Below are 22,410 nucleotides of genomic sequence, written 5' to 3' on the forward strand. Positions count from 1 at the left end.
AATCCTTTATTTAATCCATGGGGTGGCATGCATTCGTTCTGTTAGCCATGACTGAATAGAAGTCCCAAGTAATTTGTAATTGAATTTGGAATCTTGCCTGTACTGAGGATTAAATAAAGGGTTCCGTTCGAAATTCAGTGCAGATTTCAAAATTCGGCAAGATACACCTGAAGAAGGTCGGAGGTGACATTAATTTTAAAAAACTATAAAAATAAAACTCCAGATAGGAATAGTAGTCTCAAAATAAATAATCAATCTTCATCTCAAATTTTCCAAACCATAATTTTGGGCATTAGAAACGCTTCTTAAAATATTTTGATCATGAGTGGGTGGTGGTTAATGCATCAAGCTAGTTTTTTTTTTTTTTAATTTTCTATTTTTTCAAACACCCTGTATTCTTCATTAAGAATTATTGATGGAATGTTATATTAGTGAGTTCTGTGGTTTTTTCACTACCTTACAACTACATCAAAGATCAATCTGGATAAAGAATGCAGAGCGTAAGAAACATTGAATTATAATAAAAAATTTCAAAAACTGTTTAAATGCTTCAACCACCACTACTCATCATCAATATATTTTAAGAAGCGTCTTAAATTGATCATTCATCTTTACTGATCACTTGATTGCCACTCCCCATTTTTCTCGATTTTTTTAACAGCTTAAGGGGTTAAAAATAGCAAGATTGAACAAGAAAAACTTACAAGACTATTTCTAAACACTCATCCATTTATCCGGTGTGACTAATTAAACTACCTACTAGGCTCTAATCTAAAATTTAAGACCAGAATGTTTTCAAATAAAACAAAAAAAAAACTTGTGTGTTAAACTTCAAAAGCAGCACAAAGATATTGGTGCTGTGGTGCCAAACTTCTCTAGATCGTTGAAAAATGCATTTCTAGACGATAAAAAAAACAAAAAAAAAAACGGCAAAATGTTTCTCCAATTTCTTGGATTCTGCCATTTGTTCTATTCTCAGCATTTTGAAAAGTAACTATATTGAACGAGCATCTAGAACATGTCACTTCCTAACAATCACAATTGATAAATATCGGCAAATTTCCATGAAGTGTAATTGGTTTCTGCAATTTTTTTTATCAAATCAATCAACATTCCAATGGTAGATTTATTTTATATGAGAGTGGCCAATAAAAGCTCCATTTCTTTGCCATGATGTGCACAAGAGACGTGTTTAATTAACTGTGATAATCTGCACAAATCAGAACACAAGTCATAAAACAAGAAGGCAGCGGTAAGAACTCCAAATCTATATAAATAAAACAGTAGACATGTGTGTGTGTATAAATATCTAACAGGTAAACTATTAAAGTACTGGGCACATTGAGCTGAAATTCTCAGGAAATAATATTCATGCACCAAGGGTGGTTTATAGTGAATAATATCTTTGCTAACATGCATGTATATCGCATAGAGACACCGGCAAATTTACATATGAAATGGTCATTAAATATTAGCTGACATTTTGTTTTTTTGTGCGCATGCGCGTACATTTGTTTTTTTCTCAGACTGGAACGTTCGGTTCTTTTTAATTTCAATTCTAACTGATGACACTAACTCATTTGTTTATGTTTTTGTATTAAAAAAAAAAAAAAAAAAAAACACGAAATCATACGTACATTTTACTCACGGTTTGAAATTTGTAAATATAAAAATAAACCTATATATCTTTTTTACGGTCTCATATTTACTTAATTTCATACATATGTTTAAGAGGGAGGAGAGAAGGAGGGATGACACACACGGAATACGGGCAGTGCTGAAATAATAACGTTATTATTTAGAAAGCCATTCCTAATATGGGGAGGGGAAGGTATTATTTAAACTATTCTGTACTTTTACCTAACAATTTCTTAAATAAGAAACTGAGATGTATTATCTCTATTTTTGTTTAGTATTAACTTTGATATATTATCCGGGTTGTTTATTTCATTACAAACACACCAATCGATTTATTCATATTTTAAGTATCTGTTTCTCAATCCAATTGTTGCCTAATCACTAACTGCACTTTAAAATATTTATTTTTTGAGTAGCATGAATTTTAAATAAGGGGCTTCTTCAGTATAGTACCCATATTTAAAATATACAAACAATTTATAATGAAATCATGTATTTCGAAAAGCTGCTGAGTCATTTTTCGGAAGTGACGTCATGGGGATGTACAATCATGATTATGTTGCTTTAAAAAGTACTCTGGATGGCGCCAGGGATTACGAAACCATCTTTTTTTTAGGTGAGGCTGGGGTGTGATGAATTAGTGCCTGTTCATTCTCCCAAGCATTACCACCACTATTTCTGTTTATGGAGAGGAGGCCAGCAGATGATTTCACTGAAATGCTGCATCAGAACAGATACTACACTTTGATCTTAGCCAAAAGGCCAAGTAAGCATAATATAGTTTTCTACCAGGCATTACCTCCTTCTAAAAAAAAATTTAAAAAATAAAAAAATTAAAAAAAAATTAAAAAAAAAAACACACACACACAAAATAACCGACACAGCATATATTTTAAGAGGTGGGGAGGGGAATATGGAGCAAGTCCTGGAAATGGCTGAAGCAGTTTATGGTTTCAAAAATACTTTATCTAATGTATAAAAGCTGAAACAGTCTACGATTTAGACATTACATTATTTCATGTATGTTTTTAACAGTGGGGTGGGGGATATGAAATCAGTTCAGGAAATGGCCGAAACCGTTTACGAGTTAAACATTACTATATTTAATTTATATTTTTAACTGTGGTGGGGAATATAGTCAGTCCCGGAAATGGCTCTAACATTTTAAGTTTTAGACATTAATTTATTTAATGTATATTTTTAACAGTGGGGTGGGGGTGGGGGGTTAAGAAGTCAGTGCCGGAAATGGCTGAAACAGTTTACGATTTAAACATTACTTTATTTTATGTATATTTTTAACAGACGTTATAACAGAGTTATTATTTTCATAAGGGGGGGCGATAATGTGGGTTAAAATTATGAAAAATGATTGTCTAAATTAGTAACATATCTAAGAATTATGAACAATGATGAAATATGAGTTAATTGATTAGTGGGATTGTAATGAAATAATAAACCAAGACAATATATCAAAGTTATTATGTTCATACGAAAAGGGGGCGATAATGTGGGTTAGAATCATGAAATATGATTGTCGAAATTAGTAGCATATCCAGGAATTATGAAAAATGATAAAATGTTAATTAATTGGTGGGTTTATAATTAAATAATCGGTCTAGACAATATATCAAAGTTATTATTTTCGTAATGGGGTGGGGTGGGGCTTTAATGTGGGTTAAAATTATGAAAAAGAATTGTCGAAATTAGTAACATATCCAAGAATTATAAAAAATGAAATGTGCATTAATCGATTGGTGTGTTTGTAATGAAAAAATAAACCCAGACAATGTATCAGTTATTGTTTTCGCAAAACGGGCATAATGTGGGTTACAATTATAAAAAATTAATGTCGAGATTAGTAACATATCCAAGAATTATGAAAAATAATGAAATGTGAGTTGATTCATTGGTGCATTTGTAAGGAATTAACTGGCCTAGACAATATCTAAAATTATTATTTTCGTAATCCGGGTGGCGATAATGTGGGTTACGATTATTTCTCTTTTTTTTTTTACACAGTGGTCACCACTCATCAAGGCCAGGAAGCCACTCAGGGATAAGGGTTATTGCAAGTACATTACGTTAGTGTGGAGATTTGATGAAGTGTTTACTTAAGGGGGGGGGCGATTCATTAAGAATTTGTTAACGTTGGACTTGAAGACATCCAAGTTGTAGTCAGGTAGGAAGCAGGCAGACGGAACAGAGTTCCACAGGCGTGCAGTTCTAAGAAAGAAGCTTTGCTCATGGAATCCACGTTTTGATTTAGGCACAGATAAAGAGTGGGAGAAATTTTTCACAGTGGATTCAGCTAGACGGGTATTTTTCGTGAAAGATTGGCGAGGGGGGGACCAGAGATTGGAGTTCAGATGAGCACTTGCCATGGAAATAACGATAAAACAAGGATAGGCTCACAACGTCTCTTCTGTGGGAGAGAGGTTGCAGGGTAGAGAAAAGGGCATCCCCCACTAAGCCACGAAGTCTATTTTGTACTCTGTCAAGGCAGGATAGGCTGTTTTTTATGGCAGCAGTATTCCATCTTTGGACATACTTGGCTTTTATATAGATAGAGAATTGCATCACTAGTGAGATATCTTCTGGAGCGGTAGAAGGATCTCACCATCTTTCCAGCGACCTTGGCAACAGACTTGATGTACGTGTTCCATTTCAGATCAGGAGTAAAGGTCAAACCCAGAAGCTTGTCAAAACACGGGGCCTCTCCCAGACGAGAGCCATCCATCCCAATTGATGCCAGATGGGGATCAGAGCGTTGATGATGTAAGGATAGGAGTTTGGTTTTAGATGCATTAAAGGTAACCAGCCACGTCTTCCCCCACTGAACCATCAGAGGAGAGAGAATCAGAGAGAACTTTGTCATTTACAGCCTTTGATGTGTTGCCGTAGATTATGAAAAATGGTTGTCGAAATAAACAACATATCCAAGAATCATAAAAAATGATGAAATGTAAATAAATTGATTGATGTGTTTGTAATGAAATAAACAACCCAGACAATATACCAAAGTTTTTTTGTAAGTGGGGGAGGCGATAATATTATTATAAAAAATGATTGTCGAAATTAGTAACATATCAAGGAATTATGAAAATTATGTTAATTGATTGTTGTGTTTGTAATTAAATAATCGGCTCAGACAATATATCAAAGGTATTTTTTCAAAATGGGGGTGGGGCAAAAAAGTGGGTTAAAATTATAAAAACTTATTGTCGAAATTAGTAACATATCCAATAATTATAAAAATGATGAAATGTGAATTAATCAATTGGTCTGTTTGTAATGAAATATTTAGCCGAGACAATATATACAAGTTATTATTTTTGTAAGGAGTGGGGGGGGGGGCGATAATGTCGGTCAAAATTATGAAAAATGGTGGTCGAAATGAGTAACTTATCCAAGAATTATGAAAAATGGTGAAATTTCAATTAATCGATTGGTGTGTTTGTAATGAAATAATTAAATGACAATACATCAAAGTTATTATTTTTGTAAGGTTAATTGTCGAAATTAGTAACATGTCCATGAATTATGAAAAATGATGAAATGTGAGTTAATTGAATAGTCTGTTTGTAATGAAACAATCGGCCCAGATAATATTTCAAAGTCATTATTTTAGTGAGGGGGTAGGTGATAACGAGGGTTACAAATATAAAAAATGATTTTCGAAATTAACAACATATTCAAGAATTATGAAAAATGGTGAAATATGAATAAATCGATTGGTGTGTTTGTAATGAAATAAACAACCCGGATAATATATCAAAGTTATTATTTTCGTAAAGGGGGGGGGGGCGATCATGTGGGTCAAAATTATGAAAAATGATTGTCGAAATTACTAACATATCCAAGAATTATGGAAAATGATGAAATGTGAATTAATTGATTGGTGTGTTTGTAATAAAATAATCGGCCTAAAAAAACACATCAATGTTATTATTTTTTCATAAGAGGAGGGGGGGGGCGATAATGTGGGTTAAAATTATGAGAAATGGTTGTCGAAATTAGTAACATATCCAAGAAATTTGAAAAATAATGAAATGTGAGTTAATTGATTGGTGTGTTTGTAATAAAATAATAAGCCCAGACAATTTATTAGTTTCTGTAGGTGATCAACAATATTTTTCTGAATTTTTAATGTTAACTTCAGGGAATGACGTCGCAGTTGTAGTGATGAGTAGAAAGATATGTGATTATGTTGCTTTTTAAAGTGCTCTGGAGTTCTTGATGAGTAAACAAACTTTCACTTTTCGGGTGGGGCTGGAGAGAGTAATGCACATTTTGGGTTCACTATGCAATCTCCCACAACGTCATATTAAAAAATATTGGAATAACTATGGAATCATATTCCGGAAATGACATCGTTTCTCTTGTTAATGTGTTGTTGGCGGTTGTGGTAGTAAGGAGGGGGGGGGACTATATTTATATTGAAAATTGTGTTACAGTAAAAGTTGATCATTCGCATCAATGCATTTATGTAATTATTTGGAAAACATGCTGAGTTATGGTCAAGAAATGATATCATTTCACTTAAAATGATAGTGTCAGTAATAAGGAGGGACAGAACACAGTAATGTGGAATTTTGTAGTGAAGCAAGGGTTGCCTAATCACAAAGCTTCTCAACATATTTGTTCATTTGTTTGTAAAGCCTGCTGGGTAATCTTCCGAAAATGATGTCTTTTTTCCTCAAAAAGATTTTTTTGCCGGTAGTGGGGAAAAAAATGAAACAGAGTAATGTGGAATTTGATAATGAATTAAGGGTTGTCTAATCACTTAACTTTGTCAATGTATTTATGCATTAATTTTAAAATTCTGTTGAGACATCTTCCAAAAATCACATGATTTTTCTTACAATAATAGTATGAACAGTGAGGAAGGAAAGAAACGCAGTAATGTTGAAATTTATGGTGAAGCAAGAGTTGCGAACTCAATAACCAACAAAATGTATATTTGTATTAAATTGGAAATCCTAATGATCCATCTTCTAAAAATGATTTCAATTTTCTTAAAATTATGGTAACCTTGATGGGAAGAGAAATAATTTCATATATGTTGTACAACACCTGTCGAGACTATGTTAAATTGTTTCATATATGTATATAAATTACCGTCCGAAGGTAAACATATTTTAAATATGTGTTGTAAATTACCCGTCCCAAAAAGGTAAAATTATTTCATATACATTCTGTAAATTACCTGGAAGGTAATTATTTCATACATGTGCAATAGCCGTCCTAGATAGATAAAATATTCTTTTGTTCGAAATAGCAAATGATACATCGACATTAAAAATTCCTCTCTTCAAAGACTAACAATTATATTAAAAATCAACTTCAATTTTCTCATTGTTTATACAGTCCCGAGATACGTCGGGTAGCCCCGCAAGTTAGCAATAAGAAAATAAATGAATGTAGATTTGAATTCATTTTACTTATCACGCGTTAATGTCAATCTTGTAATTTGTGAGAAGAAATTGAACTATGTCAACTGATATTAAAGAAGAACCAACTGTGTTCTAATTTTAACTGCAGAATATGGTACCCAATAATTATATATATAATAATTATAACTATAAATAATTATAGTACAAAACAAATGCACAACAACCACACTCGATTTTTTTTCCAAGAAAAACAGATGAAAGGACTCAAATAATTTCTTGTCAGTGAAATTCCTTAACTTTACCATTAATATCCATTCTTTTAGATAAGAATGGCCGTTATTAAAAATTCGCTGTACCCGGCCACGTGTTTGTTTTAGTGGAATACAAGCGCCCAAAAAACAAATTTTAAAAAAGGGCTAAATGTATGTTTCTTGTGTTTCTGTTGTCAATGCTTGTGGATACAGTGGTGGAAACATGAGGGTTTCATTTTAGTATGGACATGCATATCGTAAATATTTTTAGCCGATTTGATTTTTGTATGTAAGTATAGTGCATAATAATAATTCGTTTCAAAAAAATGTAAAGGAAACTTTTAAAGAATAAACTAGCTAGTGGGATATTGCTGACATTTGCTAAGGAAGATTAGAAAGTATGGAAACTGTTTTTACTTTTTTTAATCAAATAAATGTTTATTCTCGCACATATTTTTTTTTTTAAATAATGCTGAAATATTGATGTTCAAGTGTAACCAACCGCATTTAATGAATTGACATGTCTCAGTAATGGAATCAAAACAAGCAAAACGAAACCATATATTTATAAAAAAAAAATACTTTAGTTTTAACACTTCTTGTGTTATTACAAAACCCAAAAAAGGAAACACTTATTGGATTATCAAATAAGAAGTATTTTAATTAACAAAAATAATTTAGTTTTAACATTAACCACTCTCAAAAAAAAATATTCTTGTATTTGTAAAGTGTCGGCAAGACAACATATATTTGAAAGCACACCAGTTACCGTGAATGTCTTGTTTAAGTAGCCTGCTCTCGCTTCTCATGCAAGCAGGCGAGTCTACTTCTATGGGAGTGTGCCGCCAAGACCACTCCAGTCTTGTAACTGGGTGTCTTGGGTTTGCTTCCACCTCTACACGCCCTCCCCCTTCCAGGGTCACAAGATACTCGTGTTGTGGTCCAATGATTTGAGGCTCTGGAATAGTCATATGACATGCCCCATGTCTGTGGGGATAGATTCCTGGGTGGTCGCATCACCATTCTGCTATGACGGTTGGTCTTCCTCAACCTCCATCATCCCAGGGGATGCTGTGTCATCCACCTCCATCTGTTCTGATAGAGTGTCGGATGTTTCGGGCTGGTGTTGATCTGTACACGTGGGGGACCATTGTCTCGGTATTTTGGGCCCTGTTAGGTTGTCTCTGGTATCCAACATTCCTAGTGGCTCCTCAGGTATCAAATGACAAGGGGTATCTACTACAAGGTTTATTCTTCGGAGGAATCTGCAATTGCAACGGGTTACCCGGTTACTCCCATCAATGCATACATTATACTGCCGTTTACCCAGCATTTCCACCACTCTTCCTGTCTTTGCCCATCGGCGCGGGTGTGGACCATCTTGGTTTTGAACCTGCACTGTTTCCTTGATTTTCAGTTCCTGAAGTGGATGACTTTTTAGACTGTATTCCCTTTCACCCCGTAAGTGTCTCTTTGCCATCGCTGTTTCCCTATAATGACTGATTTCTATGGAATATGTGTTTATGGATTCGATATCAGTCCTGGAGCACTGAGAGATGGTTCGTTATTATGCGACCATAGAGCATCATCGTTGGAGACATATGTAGGTCTTGTACCGGGGTGTTGCGATGAGTCAGTAAGGACCTAGCTTCCGAATCATAGCATAGGCGACCACAACTGTCCGTGCTATCAATAAGTATCCTTTTAGCCGTTTTAATGGCCAATTCTGCTCTTCCGTTACCTTGAGGGTAATATGCCGATGATGTTCGTTTTCTTATGCCCCAATTATCTAGGAACCGGTTATATTCACTGGAGTCAAACGGTGGTCTGCCATCGGTTGACAGTTCTCCCGGGATGCCATATGTGCAGAACCAATTTCATAGGGCAGCACATGTAGACTTGGCATTCCCGGACGACATGAAAATGACTTCTACCAATCCGGTATATCTATCTGCATATATGAGGTAGCTCTTCCCTCGTAAATCGAAAAAGTCCGTCACCGTTTTCTGAAATGGAATTCGGGGTTCGAGCGTGGCATTAGAGGTTCCCTAGGTTGTGACGGAGCCATTACGTTGCATACTTTGCACTGGGCCCGGGTCTGATGAATGCTCGTGTCCAGTCCTGGCCAAAACAGTTTGCCAACATTCCATTGATGCCTGATGCGCCGAATGGAGCGATTCTAGAACCTCCACACATAGTTTTCTGAGTATGAGGATTTTATTTTCCATTATCGTCACCACTTCCAAGCAATATAACTCCTCTTTCATATGCCAAAACCGGCAAATTGTCTCTGGCAGTTCATGCCAAGATTTAGGGAAACCATTTTGTATGAACTTGGTGAGGGTACAGCATTCATTGTCAGTAGCAGCTGTAGCCACAATCCTGTCCCATGTTATTGCCCTTAATTTGGGGTCCTGCTCATAGATGGAGTTAAATGATACTCTTATGGCGCTATCCATGGTTTGTGCGATGTCCTTTTTGTTTGCTTCCTCCTGGCTTAACGTTACTGGGCATCTCTATGTACAGTCTGATGCCGCATTGAGTTTGCCAGGAAGATGCTTTCTTTGAAATTTGTACATTAAGGACCGTTATTTGAAGTTGAACAATCTTGGGTAGTGAGAGTTCTAGATTCTGTTCCGACCACTCCCGATATAGATCTGTTGCTGGACCCCTGCTTTGGTTTTCGGCAGACCCTTTTTAAATGTCGGGTCAAGCTGTAATTGTGACAATGTGCTGCCGACTCTGTATGCTCATTGTAGTAGGGTATACACTACTGTAGAGATGGAGGATAGACTTGTCCGTGGTGTCTAGGCTGACAAGCCTGTTGAATTTTTCTTCCAGTGTCATAAGCGTCGCAGCCTCAGACAGCACCCTGCTTTGAAGCTTCAGACCAACGCAAGAGAGCTATATGCTTGGTCCGGTCTTGGTTCCCACCAGTTTTGGAAAATAGCAAACACAATCCTGAACAGAAGTGTGTGCTCTATCCCAACTATCATCAATGGACCTGAGGTAATCTCGTCAGCATCAGACAAAGCCAAACTCTTTGCCAAGAATTTTGCAGCTAATTTTACCCCTTGCAACCAAGGCCACCAACCCCCAATATTTCCTCCTGTATCAGAAAACACGTTATGTGATATACAAATATCTGTTCGTGATGTTGCCAAGCTAACCAAAAACCTTGATTCCAGTAAAGCAACTGGCTCTGACAGTATTCCAATTATAGTATTCAAAAAACTTCAACCAGAACTAGCGCCTATACTTACAAAACTGTTTAAACGTTGTCTTAAGGAGAATTGCTTCCCATCACCCTGGAAAATATCATCAGTATGCCCTGTATTTAAGAATTCAGGTGATCGCTCATCTCCCTCTCAGTACAGGCCAATAAGTCTCCTGTGCGTCATGAGTAAGTTGCTGGAATCTGTGTTAAATAGAGAAGTAATCAACCATCTCAGCAAAAATAACCTTCTTAGTGACACACGATATGGTTTCCGTTCTGCTAGATCTACAGTAGATGTGCTTTACAGTTATATCTCGTAGGATTAGCGAATAGCTCGACGTAGGCTACCTTTCTAGGGCAATTGCTCTTGACATATCTAAGGCCTTTGATAGGGTATGGCATAAAGGTTTACTTCACAAGATCTCTAGCTATGGTATAGCTGGAAATGTCTTCTCAATTATTAAATCATTTCTTTCTCATAGGTTCATAAGAGTAGTTGAGGGGCAAAAATCAAAAGCTCTCACTATTAATGCTGGAGTCCCTCATGAGTCCATCCTGGGCCCAACTCTATTCCTGATCTACATTAATGATCTTCCAAATCACGTCATTTGTAGACATTTATGCTGATGACACTACCATTTACGGTAGCACATCTAAGACAGTAAACGACCAAGTTCTCTCTGATTCTCTCTCCTCTGATTTTAAGCACGTGGTACAATGGGGAAAGGTGTGGTTTTAAATTCAGATGAACACATCTCAGCTCGAACAAAAATTTATTGATTGAAATAAGCACCATTAGAGTCAACACACTTTTACCAACGCAAAACAAATGTACTTTTGCCATTAACATTAACACTCTTTAACCCTTATCCTTGAGTGGCCTCTTGGCCTTGATAATGTGGTGATGCCTACGTAAAAAAAAAAAAAAAAGAACATAAAAATCTTGTGTTGAAGTCGCTGAAGGTGTTTTTGATATCACTTAGGTTTTTGAAGCATTTCTCATGCAAAAGTTGTCAAAAGTCTTAAAAAAGTGGTAGTCGGTAAATGAGGGGTCTGGAAAGTGTGGCGGATGAATCAGAGTTTTGTAGCCCAATTCGTGCAACCTGCAAGGTCAGTTTAGCAACGTGTGGTCGTGGAGGAGAATTAGGCTTTTTCTGTTGACTAATGTTAGATATTATTGTCGAAGTTTCTGATGTATTTCATATATTTGTTGACAGTAATTATCCACCACAACGGTTTCGCTTGCATTAAAAAAAAACTAATGGATGAGACTGGTCACAGACCACTAAACAGTCAGCATGATCGTCTTTTGGTGTAACTCTGGCTTCCGGAAATGTCGTGGAGCTTCTTGGTGTCTAACCACTGAACTGACTGTAACTGGTTGTTGTAAAGAACCCACTTTTCATTAAAAGTCATAATCTGATTTAGAAACGGATCGTTTTTGTTGCATAAAAGAAGGGAAGATGACACTTAATGGCGTTTCTTTTGGTTGTCGCTTGATTCGTGAGACACCCATTTATCAAGTTTTTTCGTCTTTCCAATCTTTCTCAAGTGGTTGGAAATTGTCGTATACATTATGTCTAATTCAGAAGCAAGTTCTCAAATGGATTAGCTTTCACTAAAGTTCTTAATTGATCGTTATTAACGATGGCCAACCACTATACTCATCATCTTGTCACCGCTACAAAATTTCTTAAACCACCATTGTGCTGTGCATTCAGTACTGGTTCCTGGGCCAAACGTTTTGTTGATATCAACGTTTATAACCGGTTTTAGTAGCTTTTCGGCCTAGTTTGGACTTGAAATAAGAAAATTGTGCGAATTTGCTTTTTCCCATCTTGTATTCAACATTGTGAAAAGATAATTGTTTTAAAACGTTTGCAATTTAAACGATTAGACAGAGCGAAAAAGCTCTTTTAAACGATATATAAAGTAAAGGTATAACAAAAACTTATTTGAAAATACATCATTTGAAATCAAAATTAAAAATTCTGCAAGAACTTTCTTCTCAACCTAATACAAAGTTATTTGTCAACTGAACTCCTCAAAAACTATTTTGCTGAGTTATACATTTTAACATTTTAATGTGCATATCAATAGTATTACTACAGTAGATGAGGAATGAATCTTTTACCAAAAGTTCAAAATTACATTTATACTTTAAATTCATTTTAATATTATCCAGACATACTTAGAAATAGTTAATCAGATGCTTCATTTTATAATGCCCCCCCCCCCTGCAATTTAAAAATTTTTATTCTTTAAAAACCTATTGAAACAGATCATCAGCATTTTTAGCAGATTGTGTAACTTGTATTAGTAAAACGCTTCAGAGTTTTCAAATCATATTTCCTTCTCAAATGTGCTTTGATGACTAATAAACGTAAAACTCAGCAGAGTTGGGAATATGCTGCCATCATGCACTGCACAAAAAATTTATAACAAAAGATTGCCTTATTCGAAATGTGGGAGAAAATTTTAAAAAACAGTTCTGAAAACAATAATTTCATTATAAAATAAAAACACAAAATTGTTTATGGGTTGTAGGTGAATAATATACATATGTAGGATGTTTTTTTTATAACATTGCTAAATTAAAAGCTACATTTTAACTGATTTGACACTGTTCTTGGTTTTATATGCAGATAAATGTTGATATTGTAGTAGAATTTAGAAACAAAAATGTACAAATTGTGTATTCTGTATGCAATTTAAGGGTAGTTATTTGAGGGGGGGGATAAAAACGAGCTTTATAGATATTGACTTAATTTATATATTTAATTTCAGGTTATCTTATGGCTAACTAAATAAATCGAAGTATTTTTTACAGCCAGTATAGAAAGCAAAGCCATAAATATAGCATAGAAAGTTTTGTACAGATAAAAAAGATATGAAAGATGCACATACTTCTTTGAGAGGAATCTCATAAAAACTGAGACATTAATTCAATTGAAATTTAAAATGTTATAAAGACATTAAAAAAAAAGCCACTTCTAAAGATGCAAAATAAACTCACAACTTAACACAAAAGACAAATACTGAAAAATATGTAGAATACGGAATGATTTCTCTTGGTAAAAATATACTTATAAAATCTGTCAATAAAGTTGGGTAAAAAGTGTCAATCTTTTTGTATAGCAAATCTTCAAGAAAAGTGGTACCAAAGGGCATGTGCAATGAGATGCATTCAAGACCATTATCTAACTAGTTCTTTATGAATCAGCAGAAATTTACCAGAGATAAACCAGACTACATTAACAAGTATTGTTTAATAAAATTAACATCGCATTTTATAAACAAAATTTTTTATTAATTTTTATACTTAAAAAAAAAAAAAAAAACAGAACAATCTTGAAAAAGAATGTAAATGTTAATTATTTCATTTGCCTACCTTAAATTCTCAAAAAGAGTAAGAAGGTAACAAAAATAAAAATTCATAAAATTAAGTAAAATGCACCTTATTTTGATGCGTTGCAACTTCACAGTGTCACAACATGGCAGTTCTAAAAGAGGAAAGAGAAAAAGAATCGAACACAATCTAAAATTTTTAATACTTTTAAAAGATATAATTCTTCATATAATTAGTTTTGTTCTTTTGACAATAATGGAAAATGTTCTTAATAACTTAGAGAGTGAAATGGTTAATTGCCAATTAGAAAAATGCATCAAACACTTCTGAATTTGAAATGTGTTGATATTATATATTCTTTAGAATAATTTTCAGAGCATTCAGCTGATATATATTATACTAAAGCTGAGTCAATCAATGTTTGTTTCACTAAGGCTTTATTCTTGTGTATTTTAATTGCACAAAATACATGTTAAGATTTTAGAGGGATTGAATTAGGTTTGAAAAACAAAATTTTATTTGCTCTAATTACCTGTAAATTGCATTTATCTCATTTCTTACTAAGTTTCTGCCTATCACTCCCTTTCTCTCATTTTATTTGACCATCTGCCTGCTTTTACTTCATGATATATCATTTTTTTTGTCTGTCTCTTTATTAACAGGATGGATAAAATAATTTGGAATAGTCAATTATAGATAAAAGTGAATATCACTACAGGCTGTAATTTGATTATATATATATATATATATATATATATATATATATATATATATATATATATATATATATATACATACAGAGAGAGAGAGAGAGAGAGAGCAGATAATTTTGGATGTTGTTTTTATTTTTAATATTTAGTTTACTTTGCAAGCTGACTTTTTCCTGCAACAAACAATTTAGCCGAGTTCCATAGGTAACCCAACTGGTCACATTTATTTGGTTTATATATATATATATATATATATATATATATATATATATATATATATATAGTAGATTATAAAGCTTTGTCTGAAAGAGTATGAAGTCCTTATAAGGTCTATATCTACTGTATGTTTAATTGTATATATGTTTATATTTCTTCGTGTATTATATCATTATGCGTGTGTGTCTGTGTATATAGTATGAGATAATGTATATGGAGAAAAAGTGCCCAACTACATTAAATCCCATGAATTTGATTTCTTTCTTCCGAAATCGTTTATATATATATATATATATATATATGAGAGAGAGAGAGAGAGAGTGAAAAGGAGAGATAGTGATGAAAGAAAGGAATATTTATACTCAGAAAAAGCTTTTATGATAAAACGACTGATTTTAAGATGTTTCATATTGCTACAGTGTCTGTGTAAAAAGAGAAAGCCAGTAGCAGCAAATGATGCTAGCACCAAACTACCTTATATTAAATAAGAGCAATGATTCATATCAAAGGAAATATCAACTTGATTTATTTCTGTATAAAATAGTATCTTCTTAGACGACAAATCTCCAGTTGTTTATTGAATGAATGAGAGAAACAAATGCCAAATCATTTTCATACAAATAATCAAAAACAAAAAATGTCTACTTAGTACTTATCTTTGATAAAGTCAAAAACTATTTCCTTTTTATTTTTGTAGTTGCATGTTAGAAATATTTAACAATCAATATTTTTTAAACAGTGCGTAAAAATTAGTAACGAAAGCAAAAAGCAGGTTAAATAAAAAAAATAATAAAAGGCTATAAAAAACGATATACGATGACACGAAGAGTTTATCAATTCTCTTATTACAGGCATAACCTTGCAACTACCACCGCCAAAAGTAGATGTGTGCAAGTCTTGAAAATCTACCGTAAATACAGATCCTTTAGATTAAATCATACAAAAAGTATGTAATATTTAAAATCATTCTAGGAAAACTCAGTTTAATGTTATTGTCAGATTCATTTGAATAAACTGCTACCTAGATATGAATTTCTTTAAATGAACGTCATTCGATGATGTTTCTTCATGTTCTATAAGACAGAAGATAAACAACAATTTTTGGCACAATATATTAATCTGAAATACAACGTAACCCAAAGAAATCATTTAGTGAAATAAAAAGAAGTTTCATTTATAATTTGTTTTATTAATTAAAAGACCAACATTTACTATTCCGCAACGTAAAAAAAGCAAGCTTTAAAATCATTTAAACAAGCATATTAGAATTGCATTCGTTTTCATTTCTTGATTTATTTATTTTTATAAATGAAAGAAAATATTGAAGTATGGGTTATGGTAATGACCCTATTTCGGGGAGAAAGAATAAAAAAATGAGATTTTACTATTTTCATGACAATTACAGACATAATCATCATAACATGTCTGGACATTGCGATCAAGCAACAAGGTTTGACCAACTGACTAATAATAAATGATAAGCATATAAGAGATAGAATCCACCCTATATCTGGGGTACCCCCCCTCCCACACACACAAGTAGATATTCCCGTCGTTTGATTCAGGTTAGCTAATGATCATGTGCACAATACGTCATCTTGCAGATCAATAATTTGGAATATGCAAATTCTTTACCTTCTTCATCAGTTTTATCCATAGTTTCCTTGACAACTGCCTCTTGCCGTGCTGCTTCCATCTTTTCCAGGATTTCATTTAGTTGTTAGAAGAGTTCCACCAAAGAATTTCTCTTCTCTCCAAGAATCGACATACAGGGACTAATTTCTTTTTAAAAGCGCATATATTTACCCCGCCCTGTATTTTTCTAGTTTTAGAAATCCAGTTGATGCTTTAATATGTCCAAAACGCATCGCTTCTGCCTGGCTCATTTCATTTGTGTCACACAAGCACACACTCGGCTCATAATGATGCCACACCTCAACTATTTACCACTAACTCACTTACCAATGACAGCGGTGGTGGTGGTGGTGGTAGTCGCAGCCCCTCATACTGCTACTCAATAGATTCATGGTTTTACAACTACTGATATTAACACGACGACAATGGCTGCTACTATTGCTACTATTGAACATCTGAAGAGATGCTATGTTGCCTTCACAGTAGCAGTTGTTCTCACTATTAATGATGTTGACATTACTGGTGTTTTTATACATCAAATTCTTGTAGAAAACATTAAACAATACTTCGTTTATTCATGTTTGTTTACAGCAGCAAAACACAGTAAAATGTTTGCATAAAAACAAATTACTCGGTCCCTTTGCAAATAGTGTATATTCGCTGCTAGAGAAAAGGAATAAAATAATAGAAAAAAAAGAAGCTATTTAAGAATAAGATAGATGGGTTGGATGAGTGAAAGGGGGTGTTAGTAACAGAAATGGGTACCGTAAATATGGAGGAGAGAGGAGTCAAGAGAGAAAACAACTAGAATATAGAGAAACTGCAACTGTCACTGTAATAAGCACATGGTTTTTTACATACAAACAAAATCAGAGAAATATTTTTTTTAATAGCACTGAATGAAAATATTTAAAAACAGAAATAAAATTGTATATATGAGGTTGTTTACAGTCACTTGGATTATTCGAACTTACAACTACTATTTTCATTTAGAAACGCTTCGGCAGGTATAAACTCCCACCGTGCATCTTTTCAAACTTGGGAACCTTTTTTTTTTTGTTTCTTTTTTTTGCTGAACTTGAAAATCTTCATGTGGAACTTGGGAACTTATACAGAATTTCGATTTAAAACGTTTATTCAACGGAGGCATATTCTTCTTCTTCTTCTGTAAGTCATGATCAGGTGGAAGGGTTAATTTATGTGATTCTTAGTGTCACCTGTAATTTTACTAAGCTATTCCGAAATTCGAAAAGATGTGCAGAAATCGTTATGAAACAAACAAAACGAGAATAGTAGTCAAAATAATTCAAATTATCCTTATCTAAAAAAATTCCAAAACATAATACCATTCATATTTGATAACATCCTAATTTCTCGAGAACTGATAATTACCAAACCTCATTATATATTTTTCTTCTTCCCTCCAGAAATAATTGCCTTAACACAATTCATGTAAGCAATTTCACAATGCAGTCACAATAATCCCCACGACACAGTGCGAATTAAAAAAAACTCTTGAGGAATGCACATTCTCCAATGTAAAAAAAAACAAAAATAGATGAGTTATATAACATGAAAAAAGTTGCTTTTTATTAATGGATAGAAATCTTCGGGCCAAGACCACACTGTAGTATCTATTCTGATGCTACACTTCACCTTTTATGTCCTCGGTCAGTGGAGGAGAATTCCTTCATGACTGAGATAATTTTTATTTTTATCCATGCCTTTTTTAGGGAGCTGGATTTTCCCCACATTAAAAACCGATTTTGTGTTTAACTCTGCCCTCGTGGTGAGGCAAGTAAATAGGAACTTAGTATTAAGAAATTCGTTTCCCTTATGGGAATCGAATAACATAAGAATGTGCTGTTTCACAAACAGTAAGACTATTTGACATTTGAAAACCAGCATAATATTGAGAAGGTAAAATAAATTTGCTAAGTATAAAGTTAGGTAAATATGGAGGAAGTTTATGAATTACTCTAACATTAATTAACATCGTTTGATTGCTCTCATGATAAACTTCGATTTAGCAATGTATAATGTTTTATTAAAACATATAAAAGTATTCAATTAATGCTATTGTTTTAAGTGTTACATGTTAATCCATCTATATATAAGTGACGTTGTCTGTTTGTCTGTGTCTATCAAACTGTCAACTTTTGGTCACAGAATTGAAACTTGATATAAAGGGGATTTGAACCTGTAGAACAATTCCATTCAGTTTTTAGCCGGTAAAAGTAGTTGCTAAGGAGTCAAAATTGAAAAACAAAAATGGAACTTGGCAGGTATAAGTCGACGAAATGTATTATGTATTATTATGCATGCGCAAATTCAATAACGTTATTTTTTAAGTTTTTATATGAATTAGCTCAGATGGTAACAAATAATGCTGGAGAGTTATGTTTTGTTTTCGATTTTAACTGATGGCACCCAAGTCATTTTTTTTTTTTTTTAAATCACTATGTATTGAGTCAATAGAGTATTGTCTCTATAAAATTAATATGAAACCTGCATAAATAAGAATAGCATATTTAAGACTGGGGCACGCCGGCTACACAATATTGTTCTTCTATTTTATGTATTTCCAGGTGCTGTAATCATTGGTCCAATAAAGAACATTGACTAAAAAGTTGAAGCTTATCTATGATTACAGCACCTTTAATTAAAATGGACGTCGTCGTTGACAGGTACAGCAACTGGCCGATAGTTGAACAGGCGGTCAATGGTTCCAAGGGACTCATTTCAGCACTACGTCGCATCTTTTAACATATGGTATCAGTGATGAAATAACATCAGACAAAGGACCCGAGTACACTGCTCACGACACACGTGATTTCGCCAGCGGATTTTATCTATCGCATTCCCTCACAGCAACTACCACACAGAAATAGGAGTGAAGAGTGTCAAATGGCTTCTCACGGACAGCACAGACATTGACGGTTCCCTCAACACAGACGCATTCCAGCGAGCCATGCTCCAATACCGCAACACTCCAGATCGTGATACCTTGCTCTCTCCGACATTGTGTGTATTTGGAAGGTCAATCCGGGATTTCATACCCATACACCCCGGAAAGTACCAACTACACAGCACCTGGCGTGAAACTCTGGCATCAAGAAAGGAAGCCCTCCGCAACCGCCACATGCGTATCTCCGAGCGGCTCACAGAACACACTTGTCCCTTGCCACCGCTAGTCGTTGGTGACTGTGTGAGGATCCAGAACCAAACGGGACCTAACCCCAAGAAATGGGACAGAACTGGCGTTGTCGTGGAGGTCCGACAATTCGACCAATACGTTGTTCGCATTGACGGCTCTGGACGCGTTACACTGCGAAACCGGAAATTCCTGCGAAAATACATACCAGTGATTGAACGCTTCCCACTCCTGAGGCTACCCAACCAACGCCTGCGTTCCACAACCCCAGCAGTGCAGCCGAACAGCCACAGCCAAACCAACCAACACCACTCACTAACACACTTTCCAAGCCTCCCGAGCAAAAGGAACACCCAGCAGATACCACTGTCATGCCTCCCAACCCTGACCAGCATTTGTTCAGCCAGCCCCCGCAACTACGGAGAAACCAGCGGTCGATCAAAAACGGAAGATCTTATGGCCCTTCGGGGGCTGATGCTACACAACACCCCCGGCCTACAGGAGCGCCCGATGTCTCTGCCTGACCCAGACACCACACAGGAGCCAGTGGACGCGTTGCCTCTACGTCTGTCAACCTGCCTCTCCTGCCCACCTGCCCGACTGAGAGTAATCTGAAAACAGACTTCTTTAAATCGTTAAATCTACTTTATGTATCAAGACATTTTATTAAGTTCTTATGCCCAGATGGATCATTCGCATTGAGCTTAACTGATTAGCTGGAAATCTTACAACACTTATACTCATCTTTATGTTTTAAAGACGGGGGGGGGGGGGGGCATACATGATGTCGTTCTTCTATTTTATGTATTTCCAGGTGCTGTAATCATTGGTCCAATAAAGAACATTGACTAAAGAGTTGAAGCTCATCTTCCGGCCAACCACTACTATACATAATAATCAATAAAGAATGTATCACTCATATTCCAACGTTAACATTTATTCTTTTGTACAATAAAAGTTTCAGTGTAGAATAGTTTTACACACTTTACTCTTTTTCATCCCAAACAAGGCATATTGCCACTTGAAACATAAGGGGTTGCTATTTGGGATCATGTCTAACAGAAGACTGTAGGGATTTGAGCAGAATATATCTGTTCACATTACATTTAAACTTCTGTAGGTTAGTACAGTCAGCAGGAAACAGAAAAAAATTCAAAGCCTAACAGTCTGAAGAAAGAAACAATGTAGAAAGCATATAGGGACCTCAATAGTGAAAGAATAGGATTTTGCTGCTTGTTGGGTTAGTGTCTAAGAGTGAGAGACTGGTGGTAAATGCACCAATCCAGATGTTGCAACAATACTCCATGCATGAGCAAATTGTGGCTTTGCAAAAATATAGGATGCTTCCTGGTGTGAGTAACCTTCTAGCACAGTAGAGGGAGCCCACCTTCTCTACAGCAGTCTTGGCAACGTCCTTAATGTATTTGGTCTAATTCATGTTGCCTGTGAATGTTAACCTGAGGAGATCGAAGAAAGGGCTCTCGGCTAAGGTGTTATTTGTCATGGCAATCGGTTGTTGAGAAGGTTTTTTGCAGTTTTAAGAGAAAGAAGCTTAATCTTAGTAGCATTAGTGAATGCTACCATTCACTTATGACTAAATATTCGTAAATGAGTGGTCAAGTCATTTTTTAGGGTTTCTATTATTGTCTTGGATATGTGTACATTTGTTTTTCCCTTGTGTTATTATAGAGCATGATGTCATCAGCAAATATACTCATCTCTGACACAATTTTATAAGGGAGACTATTTATGAATATCAAGTGTAATAAAGGATTAAAGATCGACCCCTGAGGCACACCTATATTACTATCACATTGTTTAGATATATGGCCATTGAGGAAAACCTGGATTTTTCTCTCCTCTAAGAAAGACCTAATTATGTTAAGTATTTTACAGAAATACAATATCATTTTCATGAGAAATCTTTCATGCCAGACCTTGTCAAAGGCTTTAAATATATCAAGGACTGCAATCCTAGTTTTCCCTACCTTATCCAGTACATGGTATATGCATTTAGAGATGGCAGTTAAAATATCCACAGTAAAACAGTCTTGCTTAAATCTATACTGTTGATCAGAAAGAAACTCAGTATTTACAAGTTATGGGACTAGTGCTTGATTAATTAACGACTCAAAAATTCAATACCTTTTTGAAGATGCTATTCTATGGTCAAAATTTTATGACAATTAGTAAAAAAACCTATATTTTCAAACCAATAAAATCGGCCTACATTTATAGTTTTACTGTTTTGGTTGTCTCCCCTGTGGCATTACCAGGCCACTAATATATATATGTATATCATTACAATTTTAAATCTGCTTAGTTGCATATGTTTTCCATTACTACAGTAATATTGCACACTTTTTTCAATTTTTTTACCATTTAATCATTAATTATACACACACACACAGCATAATCATGTTGACATACCGGTTAAATCACCAAAGTTAAGCAATGTTGAGCCTGGCAAGTACCAGATGAGTAACCATTTGGGAATACTAGGTGCTGTATGTACTATGCCAGAATGTAGAAATTTCTAGGTTAATATTTGGGGTGCATTAAAATGACTAAGAGAGATGTCCCCTCAGTCTTTATTAACATGAAGGAAACTTTGATGTAAAAACCTACTACTGCCTGCTTTGTCTTGTGGTAATCATTTACACCAACTAAGGTTACAGTGGTTCCAAAAAGTGTAGATGGTCCTACACAAACCATAATCACTATAAACAGATTATCTGTGTGGATTTGGGACAACTTAGTTGCCTAAACCTTATCTGTCAAAACAGAATGGGAGAATCCATTTTCATTATTATATATAGTGCAAAAAGTCCATGAGCATTTTAAAAA

The 22,410-nt window shown here is 34.7% G+C and overlaps 1 protein-coding gene across 9 annotated transcripts in view; it reads right to left on the bottom strand.

Annotated features, from left to right (window-relative positions):
* Positions 1-22,410, bottom strand: part of LOC145292010 (tyrosine-protein phosphatase non-receptor type 4-like) — a 973,203-nt gene that overhangs the window by 889,235 nt on the left and 61,558 nt on the right. For 3 of the 9 annotated variants that reach the window (XR_013869534.1, XM_080138000.1, XM_080137999.1), the window contains exon 1: positions 16,410-16,814. The exons of 4 other annotated variants lie outside the window; for them this stretch is intronic. Coding sequence is in view for 4 of the 5 variants with exons in the window: in XM_080138000.1 (XP_079994126.1) it covers positions 16,410-16,470 (61 nt within the window). In the remaining variant the exon portion in view is untranslated. Of the gene's footprint in view, positions 1-16,409; positions 16,815-22,410 lie in introns of those variants that run through there. 2 more of the 9 variants (XM_080138001.1, XM_080138002.1) reach the window with 2 other exon arrangements.

The sequence above is a fragment of the Euprymna scolopes genome, chromosome 13 (genome assembly GCF_053919585.1).
Source record: "Euprymna scolopes isolate OS-2025 chromosome 13, ASM5391958v1, whole genome shotgun sequence".
In the NCBI taxonomy this organism is placed as follows: domain Eukaryota; kingdom Metazoa; phylum Mollusca; class Cephalopoda; order Sepiida; family Sepiolidae; genus Euprymna; species Euprymna scolopes.